This window comes from Taeniopygia guttata, chromosome 1, assembly GCF_048771995.1.
Source record: "Taeniopygia guttata chromosome 1, bTaeGut7.mat, whole genome shotgun sequence".
NCBI lineage: Eukaryota > Metazoa > Chordata > Aves > Passeriformes > Estrildidae > Taeniopygia > Taeniopygia guttata.
The window spans coordinates 115319349-115334400 of record NC_133024.1 but is presented as its reverse complement, the minus strand read 5'-3'; the positions used below and the strand labels follow the sequence as shown (position 1 = coordinate 115334400).

The following is a 15052-nucleotide window of genomic DNA, read 5'->3' as shown; positions in this document are numbered from 1 at the left end:
GACAGCCCCAGCCCTGGCTGCCAGGACCCGGGGAGCCGGCCCAGCACTGCCCTGGCTCCGTGTGCCTTGCAGGCTGCAGAAGGCGCAGGAGGAGCACCGCTCGGTGGAGGTGGAGAAGGTGCACCTGGAGAAGAAGCTGCAGGACGAGATCAGCATCGCCAAGCAGGAGGCGCACAGGCTGCGGGAGCTGCGCGAGGGCACCGAGAACGAGCTCAGCCGGCAGAAGTACGCCGAGCAGGAGCTGGAGCAGGTGAGGGCTCCCCTGGGGCAGGACCTGCACGGGGACATGGCACCGAGGGCACTGCTGCTGCATCCCTCCGGGGATCACGGAACACAGACTGGCTGCACTGGGAGGGACCCCAAATCCCACCAGTGCCACCCCTGCCATGGGGACACATCCCACTGTCCCAGGCTGCTCCAGGCACAGTGTCCAGCCTGGCCTTGGGCACTGCCAGGGATCCAGGGGAATCTGGGAATTCCATCCCAGCCCTGCCCACCCTGCCAGGGAACAATTCCCAATTCCCAATCTCCCACCCAGCCCTGCCTTCCTTCAGTTTAAACCCATTCCCTGTGTGCTGTCCCTCCATGCCCTGGAAATTGTCTCTCTCCAGCTTTCCTGGGGCTCCTCCAGGCCCTGCAAGGCCACCCTGAGCTCAGCCCAAAGCTTCTCCTGTGCAGGGGAACAATCCCAGCTGTGCCAGCCTTTCCTCCCAGCAGAGCTGCTCCATCCCTCTGCTCATCCTGGAGCCTCCTCTGGGCTCTCTGCAGCAGCTCCAGCTCCTCCTGGGCTGGGGCAGGGCTGGGGCAGCTCTGCAGGTGGGCTCAGGGGCACAGGGGCACAATCCCAATCCCTTTCCTGCTGGGATCAGCCCAGGGCACAGGGATTTCAGGTCCCAGTGCCCGTGGCCAGGGCCTGTGGAGCTTCTCCCACCAATGCCCGGCTCCTGCTCCCCAGGGCTGCTCCCAGTCCCTTCTCCCCGGGCTGTCTGTGCTGGGATTGCCCCCAGCCAGCTGCAGGACCTTGTCCTTGGTCCTGCAGAGCTGCAGGAGGTGGCACGGTGCTCTCCAGCCTGTCCAGGTGCCCCTGGATGCCCCGTGCCTTCCCTGCGGTGTGTGCCCACAGCTCCGTGTCCCTGCCAGCTGCGGGGCTGCCCTGGGCCTGTGTCCCTGTCACCAACAAAGACATTTCCCAGTGCCACTGCCAGTCCTGGCTCCTGAGGGACACCAGTCCTCACTGCTCTCCATCCCCCCTGACTCCAGTGATGCTGCTGCTCTTCTGCCTTTGCTTTCCCACTCCCCTTTGTGGGGGAAAAGCCCCAAGTCTCTTTTCCATGTGTCCATTTCACATCCCAGTTGCTGCTGTGGTGCTGGACAGGGCAGGTGCTGGCACCTTGTGACATCCCAGCAGGAGCAGAGGGGTTGGACTGCCTGGAGCTGCACCCTCTGGGATTTCTGACTCCCTCCCCAGTCCATGCAGTCCTTCTTTAGTTGTGTTTGTGGTTTTAGGACAGATTTAGAATGAGTTCAGTTATGCTTTCCACGTTTTCTCGTGGATCAGAGGGGTGTGTAAGGCTTGGGTTGGAGCAGCCCTCTGAGGCCATTCCCCAGCACAGACAAGGCCATCACTGACCATGTCCCCATTGCCACATCCCGTTAAATCCCTCCATGGATGTGACTCCAGCATTGCCCTGGGCAGCCTGTGCAGGGCTGGACAACCCTTTCCATAAGGAAATGTTCCCAGTATCCAACCTTAACCTCCCCAAACCTACAAGGAAGTCCAAACCCACAATCCCAGTAGCTGCTTCCTATCTCACCCGAGGGACAGTTCTCACCTGGCTCCAAGTTACAGATCAGTTTAAACTGAAAGCCAGACCTCCAGGAGCCAGGCAGGTGCAGGTCTGGATGCTCCAAGGATGTTCCAAGGATGTTCCAAGGCCGTGTGTGTGTATCCTCCCAGCCGTGTCCAGTCTCTTTTGCCACCACGGAGGATGGGGACAAAGCCGAGGCAGGAATCCAGGGCTGCCCCTGGCAAGTGTCCTGGGAGCCCTGGGGCAGTGCAGGGGTGCAAACAGCAAATTCCCCTCCTGCCTGGGACAGCAGCAGCCCCGAGCCCCTCAGTGCCTGTTTCCAGGAGTGCTCTTACCCAGCCTCCCTCCTGTGGCCCTGCAGCCTGTCCTGGGCCTGGGTGTCCCGCTGGCACACACAGACACTGGGACAGTGCTCGGGCAGCAGCTGGGGCTGGCCTCGGGAGCAGCCCAGCTCTCAGCCCTGCCCTTGCCCTGCGTTCCCGTGAGCAGCCGGGAGCTGACGTGACTCTGGTCCCCCAGGCCGTCGGGAGGTGAGTACTGCAGTGTCCCAGCAGCACCGTGTGACCCTAACCCAGCACTGCCCCACAGCAGCAGGACACCTGTGACATTAACCTGTCACCCCTGTGACCCCACAGTCCCCCAGTCCTGCACAGAGCCTGCTCCCAGGGAGCATTAACCACAACCTCCTTCTGCACCAGCTGGTTCTGATCACCAGAGCCACGCTGCAGGGTTGGCATGGTCCTGCTGGAGCTGGGTGTACGGGATGGAGGAGTGGCCCAGGACCTTCATCCACCCCTCCCTGCTCACTGGGTCACCTTCCACAGACCCCAGCGGGGCCACAGAACACTGAGAGAACTGTGGAACAGAATCTCAGACTGGTTTGGGCTGGAGAGATCTTAAATCTCATCCCACCCCACCCCTGCCTTGGCAGGGACACCTCCCACTGCCCCAGGCTGCTCCAGCCCCAGTGTCCAGCCTGGCCTTGGGCACTGCCAGGGATCCAGGGGAATCTGGGAATTCCATCCCAGCCCTGCCCACCCTGCCAGGGAACAATTCCCAATTCCCAATCTCCCACCCAGCCCTGCCCTCTGGCACTGGGAGCCATTTCCTGGCTCCTGTCCCTCCATCCCTGTCCCCAGTCCCTCTGCAGCTCTCCTGGAGCCCCTTCAGGCCCTGGCAGGGCTCTGAGCTCTGCCTGGAGCTTCTCCTCTCCAGGTTGAACATTCCCAGCTCTGCCAGCCTGGCTCCAGAGGGGCTCCAGCCCTGCAGCAGCTCTGTGGCCCCTCAGGACTGTCTCCTAGAGCTCCACATCCTCCTGATGTTGGCCCCAGGGCTGGAGGCTCTGCAGGTGGGGTCTCACCAGGGCAGAGTATAACTTCTTTATAACTTTCCTTATAAATTGCTGATCTTAGTGATCCAAATGGGGTCTTAAAGATCTTCTCAGGAGAATGGAGACACACAAAATAACTCCTGTTTGCATGGATTCCCTGCAGAACCACAAGAGTTTGTGTTGTGGACACTTATTTTTGCCACTGGTCCTTGCCTCTTCCACAGCACTTCCCTTTCCCACCATTCCCTAAAAACATTGTTCCTGTGTTATGAGCACTCCTCTACCCCGACCAACCAGTGCCAGATTTCCCACCCATGTTTTCTCTGTATTCCCAAATCCCAGGTACCTGTGGGTGATGGTCAGTTCTGCTGAGGTGGGCGCAGCACCTGACAGAACAAACCTGCCAGGTGCTGCTGGTGTGTGACGGGAAAAGCCAGGAAAAACCTGGGGTCTGGGACTGAATTGGGCACTCTGGGCTGATTTGGGCAGTTTTATACCGAACAACCCTGGATCACACACAGGTGGTAGAAATGTTTGACCTCTTGTGTGTGGTGCCTCGGGCTGCTCCTGGATGGATGGTCCTTCTGGGTAAAACACAGAATTTCAGGGATCTGCCTGTGCCCTGGGGCTCTTGGCTCCCTGAAACCCCGCTGGGCTGGGCTGGGTGAGACGTGACCGAGTTACAGAGGAGCACATCCAGGGAAAAGCTCCAAGTGTGAGCAATCCTTCACCAAAACTGCTCTGCACCCGCCCACGGCCGCCAGGAAGGGCTGTGCCCGTGGGCTGGGAGCTGCAGGAGCAGGGGAGCTGCCTGGGCTGGGAGGCAGAGCTGCTGAGCCCCGGGGTGCTGTGGCTCACCGTGCCCCATCCCTGCAGCGTGTCCCGGGGTTCTGGTGCCATCCTGCCCTGCCCTTCCCTTCCCTTCCTGCAGGGCTTGCCAGGCACCAGGGCTGCCAGAGCCTCTCCACAGGGTGGGCACTGCAGCAGCAGAGTTCATTCTGGTGGGCTGCACCACTGAAGGCTTTTCTGCCAGGCTGCAGTGTCCTCAGCTGGCTGCTCAGCCAGTCCCTTCTCATCCTGACCCTCTGTGGGCTGTCAGGCTGTGCAGGAGCCTGGGCTGGGCTGCAAGGAGGGACCTCAGGAATGGCTGATCCAGCCAGGCTGTTTCTTTTCCTGACCAGCAGCACATGTTTTGTGTCTAAATATTTTTCTCACATTCTCCAGTGTGGAAGTTGTCTCCTGACGAGCTCCCTGGGCTTGGCTGGGAGCTGTGGTGAGACAGGGATTGCCTGTCAGGAGTTCTGCCTCAGCAGGGGGATCTGGGGGATTTACAGACAGGCAGCAAGCTCTGCAGAGGTTCTAGAGGCTGCAGCACGCCCCCAGAGCATCCTCTCTGCGAGCCTAAATCCCTTTGAAAGCCTCGTGCACCCTGCCTCTGCTCCAGAGGGTTTTCCTGGTGGGAAACTGGGAAACCAGAGGGCTCATGGTGGCGTGGAGGGGTCGGTCAGGGCGGGTGCAGAGGGGTTCCCTGCTGCCAGGGCAGGGCAGAGGGGTTCCCTGCTGCCAGGGAAGGTGCAGAGGGGTTCCCTGTGCCAGGGCGGGTACAGAGGGGTTCCCTGCTGCCAGGGCAGGGCAAAGGGGTTCCCTGCTGCCAGGGCGGGTGCAGAGGGGTTCCCTGCTGCCAAGGTGGGTACAGAGGGGTTCCCTGCTGCCAGGGAGGGTGCAGAGGGGTTCCCTGCTGCCAGGGAAGGGGTGCAGAGGGGTTCCCTGCTGCCAGGGAAGGTGCAGAGGGGTTCCCTGCTGCCAGGGAAGGTGCAGAGGGGTTCCCTGTGCCAGGGAAGGTGCAGAGGGGTTCCCTGCTGCCAGGGAAGGTGCAGAGGGGTTCCCTGCTGCCAGGGAAGGTGCAGAGGGGTTCCCTGCTGCCAGGGAAGGTGCAGAGGGGTTCCCTGCTGCCAGGGTGGGTGCAGAGGGGTTCCCTGTGCCAGGGTGGGTACAGAGGGGTTCCCTGCTGCCAGGGAAGGGGTGCAGAGGGGTTCCCTGCTGCCAGGGTGTGTGCAGAGGGGTTCCCTGCTGCCAGGGAAGGTGCAGAGGGGTTCCCTGTGCCAGGGAAGGTGCAGAGGGGTTCCCTGCTGCCAGGGAAGGTGCAGAGGGGTTTGCTGCTGCCAGGGAAGGTGCAGAGGGGTTCCCTGCTGCCAGGGAAGGTGCAGAGGGGTTCCCTGCTGCCAGGGAAGGTGCAGAGGGGTTCCCTGTGCCAGGGAAGGTGCAGAGGGGTTCCCTGCTGCCAGGGAAGGTGCAGAGGGGTTTGCTGCTGCCAGGGAAGGTGCAGAGGGGTTCCCTGCTGCCAGGGCGGGTGCAGAGGGGTTACCTGTGCCAGGGAAGGTGCAGAGGGGTTCCCTGCTGCCAGGGCGGGTGCAGAGGGGTTCCCTGCTGCCAGGGCAGGGCAGAGGGGTTCCCTGCTGCCAAGGTGGGTACAGAGGGGTTCCCTGCTGCCAGGGAGGGTGCAGAGGGGTTCCCTGCTGCCAGGGTGGGTACAGAGGGGTTCCCTGCTGCCAGGGCGGGTGCAGAGGGGTTCCCTGCTGCCAGGGTGGGTGCAGAGGGGTTCCCTGTGCTAGGGTGGGTGCAGAGGAGTTCCCTGCTGCCAGGGAAGGTGCAGAGGGGTTCCCTGTGCCAGGGAAGGTGCAGAGGGGTTCCCTGTGCCAGAGAAGGTGCAGAGGGGTTCCCTGCTGCCAGGGCAGTGCAGAGGGGTTCCCTGTGCCAGGGATGGTTCAGAGGGGTTCCCTGCTGCCAGGGCAGTGCAGAGGGGTTCCCTGCTGCCAGGGAAGGTGCAGAGGGGTTCCCTGGTGCCAGGGAAGGTGCAGAGGGGTTCCCTGTGCCAGGGAAGGTGCAGAGGGGTTCCCTGCTGCCAGGGAAGGTGCAGAGGGGTTCCCTGCTGCCAGAGTGGGTGCAGAGGGGTTCCCTGTGCCAGGGCAGTGCAGAGGGGTTCCCTGCTGCCAGGGATGGTGCAGAGGGGTTCCCTGCTGCCAGGGATGGTGCAGAGGGGTTCCCTGTGCCAGGGCAGGGCAGAGGGGTTCCCTGCTGCCAGGGCAGGGCAGAGGGGTTCCCTGCTGCCAGGGAGGGTGCACAGGGGTTCCCTGCTGCCAGGGTGGGTGCAGCTGCCCGGGCAGGGGCTGGCAGCCCCACAGCCACCCCACGGTGTTGCTCCCCAGGTGCGGATGGCGCTGAAGAACGCGGAGAAGGAGCTGGAGTCCCACTGCAGCTGGGCTGCCCCCGAGGCCCTGCAGAAGTGGCTGCAGCTGACCCACGAGGTGGAGGTGCAGTACTACAACATCAAGAAGCAGAACGCAGAGAAGCAGCTGCTGGTGGCCAAGGAAGGGGTGAGAGCTGCAGCAGCCTCGGGCTGGGGGCTGGGGGAGGTCTGGGGGTGAAGCCTGCAGGGTTTCTCTGCATCCTCTTGGTTTTGTGGCATTGTGGGATCCCAGAAGGGCTTGGCTTGGGAAGGACCTTAAAGTTCATCTCATTCCGTGGGCAAGGACAACTTTGGTTATATCCCAGGCTGCTCCAGCCCTGTCCAGCCTGGCCTTGGGCACTGCCAGGGATCCAGGGGCAGCCCCAGCTGCTCTGGGCACCTGTGCCAGGGCTGCCCACCCTGCCAGGGAACAATTCCCAATTCCCAATCTCCCAACCAGCCCTGCCCTCCCTCAGCTCAAGGGCAGTTTCTCTCTTCATGCATTAAATTTGAATCTTGTAAAAGCAGCACAAGCAAGGTGTGGGCAGGGGCTGAGGATGAGGATGAGGATGATGCTCCTGAGCCATGGCTCTCGGGATGGGCAGCTCCCAAGCTGGGTGCAGTTGGAGCCTGGAGCCCTGGGAATCTGGGATTGCTGTGCTGGGTGAGCTTTGCCCCTCTCAGCACCTCCCTGCTCCAGTGATGAGCGTGCACAGGCAGTGGAATCCCGAGGTCCTGAATCATCGCTGCATTCCTGAGCTGGGATTTCTCCTGCCAGCCCTGAGGGATGAGCCCAGGGAGCTGTTGTGACTCGTCCTCGTCCCCATGGCCATATGGAGCAGAGCTGGCAGGAGGGAAAACTGCCTTAATCTGCTTTGATTGGGAGCATTTTATCATTCCAGCAGTTTTCCTTTGGCTGTGTCAGTTCTTGTACCCGCATCCTTGGCTTTCCTAAGTCCCAGGTTCATGCCACGGGAGCTGGGAATGGAAGAGCTGTGGGAGGAGACTTTAATTTTTGATACAACAGCACAAACTCAGCCTCAAACCAGAATTCCTCCTGAGCACACACGCTGGGGTGTGTTTGGTGGTTGTTCACAGGAGAGACCAGCCAATGTGTGAGAGCCCTTCACTGAGTGAGGCACCTGGTTCATGGAATCATGGAATGCTTTGGGTTGGAGAAACCCTCCGAGACCTTCAAGTCCACCTATTCCCCAGCAGTGCCAAGGCCACCACTGCCCTGTGTCCCCAGGTGCCACTTCCACAGGGCTGTGAAATCCCTCCAGGATGGGGACTCCAACTCTGCCCTGAAAGTTCAGCCTTCCCTCTGATTTTTGGGGAACGGGGAGAAGGGAGCATGAAATCCCCAACCTGCCACTTGCTGCTGGGGAATCCCTTCAGCCCAGTGTCAGGGAGAACAGCATTCCTCAGTAACAACGTGATTCCCACCATTCCCCCACGGGCAGGCAGCTGCAGGGGCTGTTCCTGTCCCAGCCCATCCAGGATGTCCATGGCCTGGAGGAACCTTCAGGCTGTCTTCTTCCTGTGACCTTTCTCTGTTGATATTCCAGGCTGAAAAGATCAAAAAGAAGAGAAACACCCTTTTTGGGACGTTCCACGTTGCTCACAGCTCCTCTCTGGATGATGTGGATCATAAAATCTTAACTGCAAAGTGAGTGTCTGCTCAGCACCTCCCTTTCACCCCTGCCCTGAGCCAGGCAGGAGTGTCCTCACCCCTCAGGGGCTCTGGGCTCGTTTTGCTGAACTTCTCCTGTCCTCAGTGACCGGGGCTTGGACTGCTCCTCTTCATCAGTGGCCTTCTGATTTTATGTGAGCAACAAGGGTCACAGTTACATGGAGCAATTAAAGGTCCTGCCCAAACGAGCTTCCAGGAGGCTGAGGGGTACTTCAGGGATTGTTATGGGATGGCTTCAGTTAGAGGGACCCCAAATCCCACCCAGTGCCACCCCTGCCATGGCAGGGACACCTCCCACTGCCCCAGGCTGCTCCAGCCCCAGTGTCCAGCCTGGCCTTGGGCACTGCCAGGGATCCAGGGGAATCTGGGAATTCCATCCCAGCCCTGCCCACCCTGCCAGGGAACAATTCCCAATTCCCAATCTCCCACCCAGCCCTGCCCTCTGGCACTGGGAGCCATTCCCCCTTGTTATTATCCCTGGATATTTCAGCTACCGCTGCATTTTTTAATTGCTGGATTCCTGCAATTGGAATGAAAATGTCTCAAATTTCAGGATGCACAGCTGACCCCGACATCTTCCCCTTCTCTTTAGACTATATAGACATTTTTAATAGTTCTGTTAAGTATTTGTTGAATGTGTTGGTGAAAACAAAGTACTATGATTAGTACAGCCATTATGATGACTGAAATGTATAAATTAATTTTTAAACTTTTTATTACTTACGATGATAAATTTAATTCATTAAATCAACTATTTAACTAGGTTCTGTTATCAACTTTAATTTTTGATACACTTTCATTGAGCTGTTTTTGTAACTAGATTCTGAGTGATTAGATAGATTTATATAGTACATTTTTAAAATGTATTATATTATAAAAATATGTATATTATATATTATATATACATATGTTATATGAATATATTATTAATATATAATATATAATATATATTGATGATATATAATATATATTATCCATAATATATATATTATATATATTATATATATACATTATATATATATAATATATATATAATATATATAATGTATATATAATGTATATATTATATATACATTATATAATATATAATATATAATATATAATATATAATATATAATATATAATATATAATATATAATAATACATTATATATATTATATATAATATTGTGTATATTATGTATATATAATATATACATTATGTATATATAATATAATATATACATTATGTATATATATTATAATATATATACATTATATATATTATGTGTGTATATATATATACATAATATATATAATGTATATGTATTATATATACATAATATACACAATATATAATATATAATTCATATATAATATGTATATATTATTAAAACTTCTATTATAAAATTATAAAATATAATCGTTTTGATAATAAATTTTAAATTTATTAATAATATTTTATAATATAATAAAATTTAAAATATATTTTAAATTGCATTATATTATAAAATTATTAATATTTTAGTTTATAATGTTGTTTTATTATTATTTATAATACTATTTTATAATGCATTAAAAAAATTAAATTTATTATTATTTTGTAATATAATAAAATTTAAAATTTATTTTTAAATTTTATTATATTATAAAATTATTAATATTATTTTATAATATTGTTTTGTTGCTTTTTATAATAATATATGTCTTAAATTTAAAAATGTATTCTATTATACAATTATTAATATTATTATTTTATAAAGTGATTTTATTATTTTTATAATATAATACATTTAAAAATCTATTCTATTATAAGACGTTCACGTCAGTGTGTTAGTGACAGAAAATCAGCGGTTCCCTTGTGTAGCAGTACAGGTGTCTGCGGGCCGGCGCCGCTCGGTGCCGCACTGTCCCTGTCGCTGTGTGTCCCCAGGCAGGCGCTGAGCGAGGTGACGGCGGCGCTGCGGGAGCGCCTGCACCGCTGGCAGCAGATCGAGCTGCTCTGCGGCTTCCAGATCGTCACCAACCCCGGCCTGCACTCGCTGGCCTCCGCCCTCAACATCGACCCCGCCTGGATGGGCACGCCCCGGCCCAACCCCTCGCACTTCGTCATCACCGACGACGTGGATGACCTGGACGAGGAGCTGGTGTCACCCATGTCCATCCAATGTACGGGGGTACTGGGAACGGGGGTCCTGGGGATGGGGGGCTCTGGGAATGGGGGGCTCCTGGGGATGGGGGCTCCTGGGGATGGGGGAGCTCCCTGGGAATGGGGGAACTCCCTGGGAACAGGGCAGTGGGGGCTCCCTGGGAATGGGGGAACTCCTTGGGAATGGGGCAGTGGGGGCTCCCTGGGAATGGGGGAACTCCCTGGGAATGGGGGGAACTCCCTGGGAATGGGGGCTCTGGGAGCATCTTGGGAATGGGGGAACTCCCTGGGAATGGGTCAGTGGGGGCTCCCTGAGAATGGGGGTAACCCCCTGGGAATGCAGCTTTTGGAGCTCCCTGGGAATGGGGGTGCTCCTAGGGAACGGAGGGTTCCTGTGGAATGGAGCACCAGGAGCTCCTGGAGAATCGGGGGGCTCCCTGGGAATGGGGGGAACTCCTTGGGAATGCAGCTCTTGGAGCTCCCCGGGGATGCAGGGGCTCCCTGGGAATGGGGCTCTGGGAGCTCCTGGGGAATGCAGGGTCTCCCTGGGAATGGGGGCTCTTGAGGCTCCCTGGGAATAGAGGCTCTGGGAGCTCCCTGGGAATGGGGCTCTGGGGGCTCCCTGGGAACGGGGGCTGTGTCTGCCGGGCTTGGGGGCTGTGGCACAGAGCAGAGCTGGATCTGTAGGTCACCTGTGTCAGGAGGGGTTAATTGGTCCAGTTTGGGGTTTCCATGCCCAAAGACACAGCTGGTCCATCAGGGTCAGGAACATCCCCAACAGGCCAGGCCCCACTGCTGGGGTTGTCTGCAGCCTGTTAATTCCAGCAGAACTGTAATTTAGGGATGGTTAGTCATCATTTCATTCTGCCTGTGCTCTTCTGGTCAACTCAGGGATTCAAGCATTTACCAAAACCCCCACCAAAGGCATGGGTAGACACGGCAGTGGGACAGGAAAAGGGATTATCCTGATGTCCCCTTGGCCTGAGCACTTTTTTGGGATGTAAAGACTCAAAGCTGCCCTCTCCTGAGGCACAGCTGGACCTGCATCCTGCAGCATTCCGTCTGCCAGCCTCAGGGACCTGTCAGACACTCCCTGGAGCAGAGGCTGCCCCAGCTCCAGCTCTGTGCAGGGCTCGGGGTCAGCCAGGGTGGCTGTCCCTCTTTGTTGGTCACTCCCAGAGTGGCTGTCCCTCTTTGTTGGTTACTCCCAGGGTGGCTGTCCCTCTTTGTTGGTCACTCCCAGGGTGGCTGTCCCTGCTCTGCCAAGCCCAGAGCGCACGGAGGGAGGGCTGAGCCTGTGGGTCACCCTGTGCCTGTCACCCCCAGCTGCTGAGCTCCTGGGCTGGGTGGCACTGTCACCTTCTCTGCAGCGGCCGGGGGTCAGCCCTGGCTGCTGTTCCTGCCTGCAGCTGGCCCAGGTCCTGCCCTGCTTCTCCCAAAAGGGCATTTTCCAAATCGTTTTCCCTTGGGTATTGCAGCAGAGGCTGAGAGAGGTGAAGAGCAGGGGCAGGGCCTGGGGGCACAGGAGCAGCAGCTGGCAGGGCACAGCACCCTGATCCAGGCACTGTCATGGAATCATGGGATCACAGAGTGGCTTGGCTTGGAAGGACCTTAAAGCCCCTGCAGTGCCACCCCTGCCATGGCAGGGACACCTCCCACTGTCCCAGGCTGCTCCAGCCCCAGTGTCCAGCCTGGCCTTGGGCACTGCCAGGGATGCAGGGGCAGCCCCAGCTGCTCTGGGCCACTCTGGATGACTGTGTCCAAGCCAGGGCTGCTCGGGGCAGCAGGAGGGAGGAGCAGAAGGGCCTCAGCTGGCACTGTGTGCTGCAGGAGGTGCCCTGTGTGTCCCCCTCAGCCTGGGGCAGGTCCAGGGGCAGGGGCCAGGGGGAGGCAGGGCTTGGAGACCTTGGTGGGGCAGGAGGAACGGGGTACCTGTGTGTTCCCAGGGCTCTGCAGACGTGGGGGCTGGAGCCACAGTTGTGGCATCAGCTGTGCTTGGGGACACTAAAGCTTCAGGGAAGGGACACATCCTGCTCCTTGTCATTCCCAGTCGCCCTCAGAATGGAGCTGGACATCTCTGTCCAGCCCTGGACACTGGTGGCAGGGATAGTCCCAGGTGACACCTGAGGACCTCAGCTGGGCCCGGTGTGAGCCTCCAGCCCTGATTTCAGCCTCAGCTTCGTGGCACTTGAGACTCCTTGAGGGAGACATTTCCAGGGAGCACTTCCAGTTCCATCCCACACCTGCCCACCCTCCTGGCCAGCTGCCTGCCCCTCCTGCCCACCGCCCTCCCTGCAGTGAAACACCTCTAGCAGCACTGGGCACTCCAGTTCCCAAAGCAAGGGAGCCTTTCCCTGTAGGATTTCCTTCCTCTGTGTGCAAACCCTGCCTCAGGAGAGCAGTGCCGAGTTCCTCCTGCCCAGGTGTGTTGCTGAGGGAGGATGTGTGGTGCTTCTCCCAGTAAATGCCATCTCTCTCTTTCCTGTTCCCACCTGGCTGCCCCCCAGATGCAGCCTGGCTTTTCGGGCGCAGGTTCAGCGACCGCTCCTCGCTGTCCTCGGAGGATCAGTCCCTCTGGAAATACCCTGGTTTGGTTCTCTTCAATTTTATTTCCATTTTTTTATTCTGCCTTCTGGCCTTTTTCTGGACTAAAATACATCCACCAGTTTTCCATCTTTCTGGCACGGGAACTAATGAATGCTCTGTCCTCACTGAGCCATCGCCACCTGCACTAACCCCGGGAAGAGTCTGGTGGGATGAAGAAGAATCTCAGCCACAGCTCCCACGTGCTCCTGGGTGCAGTTAGGGAATCTGGGGGGTTGGACTCATTCCATTTCACCCCTGAGCTGGAGATGAAGGGCCCAGTGAGGGCAGGAAGAGGTGACAGCATTCCCTGTCCCATCCCACCTCCTGCCCTGCTGCCCCATCCCTCCCTGCAGTGCTGCTGGTGCCCTGTTCCCTCAGAATCCCCGAGCAGGGATGAACTGAGCAGTGCCAGCCTCAGGGAAACCTGTCCCTGTGTGCCCTGGGGCAGTGCCAGCCTTAGGGAAACCTGTCCCTGTGTGCCCTGGGGCAGTGGCAGCCTTAGGGAAACCTGTCCCTGTGTGCCCTGGGGCAGTGGCAGCCTTAGGGAAACCTGTCCCTGTGTCCCCTGGGGCAGTGCCAGCCTTAGGGAAACCTGTCCCTGTGTGCCCTGGGGAAGGCACTCGGCCTCCTGGCCTTCGGAGGGGACACAGGAGCTGGATGTGCTGGCCTCGTGCTGGGAGGGCTTTTCCTCGGGGTGCTGGGCAGGGAGTTGGGGAATGTTGGTAAAATGTGGGTCTGGGAAGCCAGGTCCCCCTCCAGAGTCATGGCAGGGTAAATCTTGGAGAAGGAGATCACAAAGGGGAGAAGTACTGAGTTGGGAAATGAGGGATGGAACACCAGGAAAAAACGGGGAATCCTTAGGGGGAAAGCCTGGCCCAAGGGAAAAAGAAACGCATCACCCCAGTGAGTTACTCTGCAGTCAGATCCCTGTGAACCCTCCACAGTGAGATTCCCAAATTGGAATTGCAGCTCTGGAGCTGGGAAAAAAAAAAAAAATCTTGCAGTAGAATAGATGGTATAAGATTCCACGTTCATGGATGGACACTGGAGGGAACAGGAGGCAGTGGGAAAGACTGGGATTCACCTTGGGGCTGTGGAGACAGCCAAGTTGCCAGAATTATTCCTTCTTATTCCTTCTTCCACTGGAAATACATCCCTGTGGATCTTTCAGTCCCGAGTCGTTCTGCCAGAGGAGCCCTGTGTGTCCAGCTGGGATTTTCCAGAGCAGGGATTGCTGGTTCTTCCATTCCCAAAGGAGCTCTCCTCCTCCTCCATCTCTGAGCTTTCCTGTCTCTGCATCTTTTTAACCCATTGGTCCATTCATTTCTTATGCACATAAGAAATCCTGAACACCTTATCTCCTGCCAAGGGAGGATCATCTTGTATGGGATGGCAGCAGGGGATGGAATACAGCCTGGCTGGCTGGGGATGGGGCTGCAGCCCTGGGATCCCGCTTTCCATGATGGAGGGGAGCATTCCCAAGGCTCCAGGCAGGGGAGGGGGCCTCCCCTGGCTCTGGAGGTGACCCTGGGGACAGGTGTGGGGCAGTGCTCAGGGGCTGCCGAGCTCCAGTTCCAGCCGGGTGTGACCACAGGGCTGGAGAGATCCCGAGGAGCGTTGGAGGCAGGGCAGGAGCTGGGGCTGGGACTCCAAAGGACATTCCCATGTGGTTCCCCAAACCAAGGGCAGTTGACAACCAGAGGAGGATATTTCTCAGGTTGAGGGGGTCTCTGATCAGTCACAATGGTCACAGAACAGGCTGGCAGCAGGTGAGGCTGCTCTGGGGCCACAGTCACCAGTTCAGGCGTGGGGGAATCAGGAGTGAATCCCAGAAAGTCTGGGTTGGGAGCGACCCTAAAGCCCACCCAGTGCCACCCCTGCCATGGGGACACCTCCCACTGCCCCAGGCTGCTCCAAGCCCCAGTGTCCAGCCTGGCCTTGGGCACTGCCAGGGATCCAGGGGCAGCCCCAGCTGCTCTGGGAATTCCATCCCAGCCCTGCCCACCCTGCCAGGGAACAATTCCTGCCAAATATCCTCAACCCAAATATTTTCAACCAAACAGGGAACTGCCCCATCCCTGGCAGTGCCCAAGGCCACGTTGGACAATGGGGCTGGAGCAGCCTGGGACAGTGGGAGGGGTCCCTGCCATGGCAGGGTGGGAAGAGATGATCTTTAAGGTCCCTCCTGCCCAACCCAATCCCGGTATGATTCTGTGCTGCCACTGCTCTGCTCCTGGTGCTGCCCCCACACAGTGAACCGAGCAGAGCTTCAGGTGCCAGCA

General features: G+C 56.6%; 1 protein-coding gene across 13 annotated transcripts in view; it reads left to right on the top strand.

Moving 5' to 3' along the window:
* STIM1 (stromal interaction molecule 1) overlaps nt 1-15052 on the top strand; it is a 74007-nt gene that overhangs the window by 46719 nt on the left and 12236 nt on the right. For 8 of the 13 annotated variants that reach the window (XM_072936254.1, XM_041719111.2, XM_041719112.2 and 5 more), the window contains 5 exons: nt 73-250; nt 6345-6512; nt 7933-8033; nt 9969-10204; nt 12692-12772. In XM_072936254.1, the coding sequence (XP_072792355.1) occupies nt 73-250; nt 6345-6512; nt 7933-8033; nt 9969-10204; nt 12692-12772 (764 nt within the window). The remainder of the gene's footprint in view (nt 1-72; nt 251-6344; nt 6513-7932; nt 8034-9968; nt 10205-12691; nt 12773-15052) is intronic. The other 5 variants (XM_041719120.2, XM_041719114.2, XM_041719124.2 and 2 more) reach the window with 1 other exon arrangement.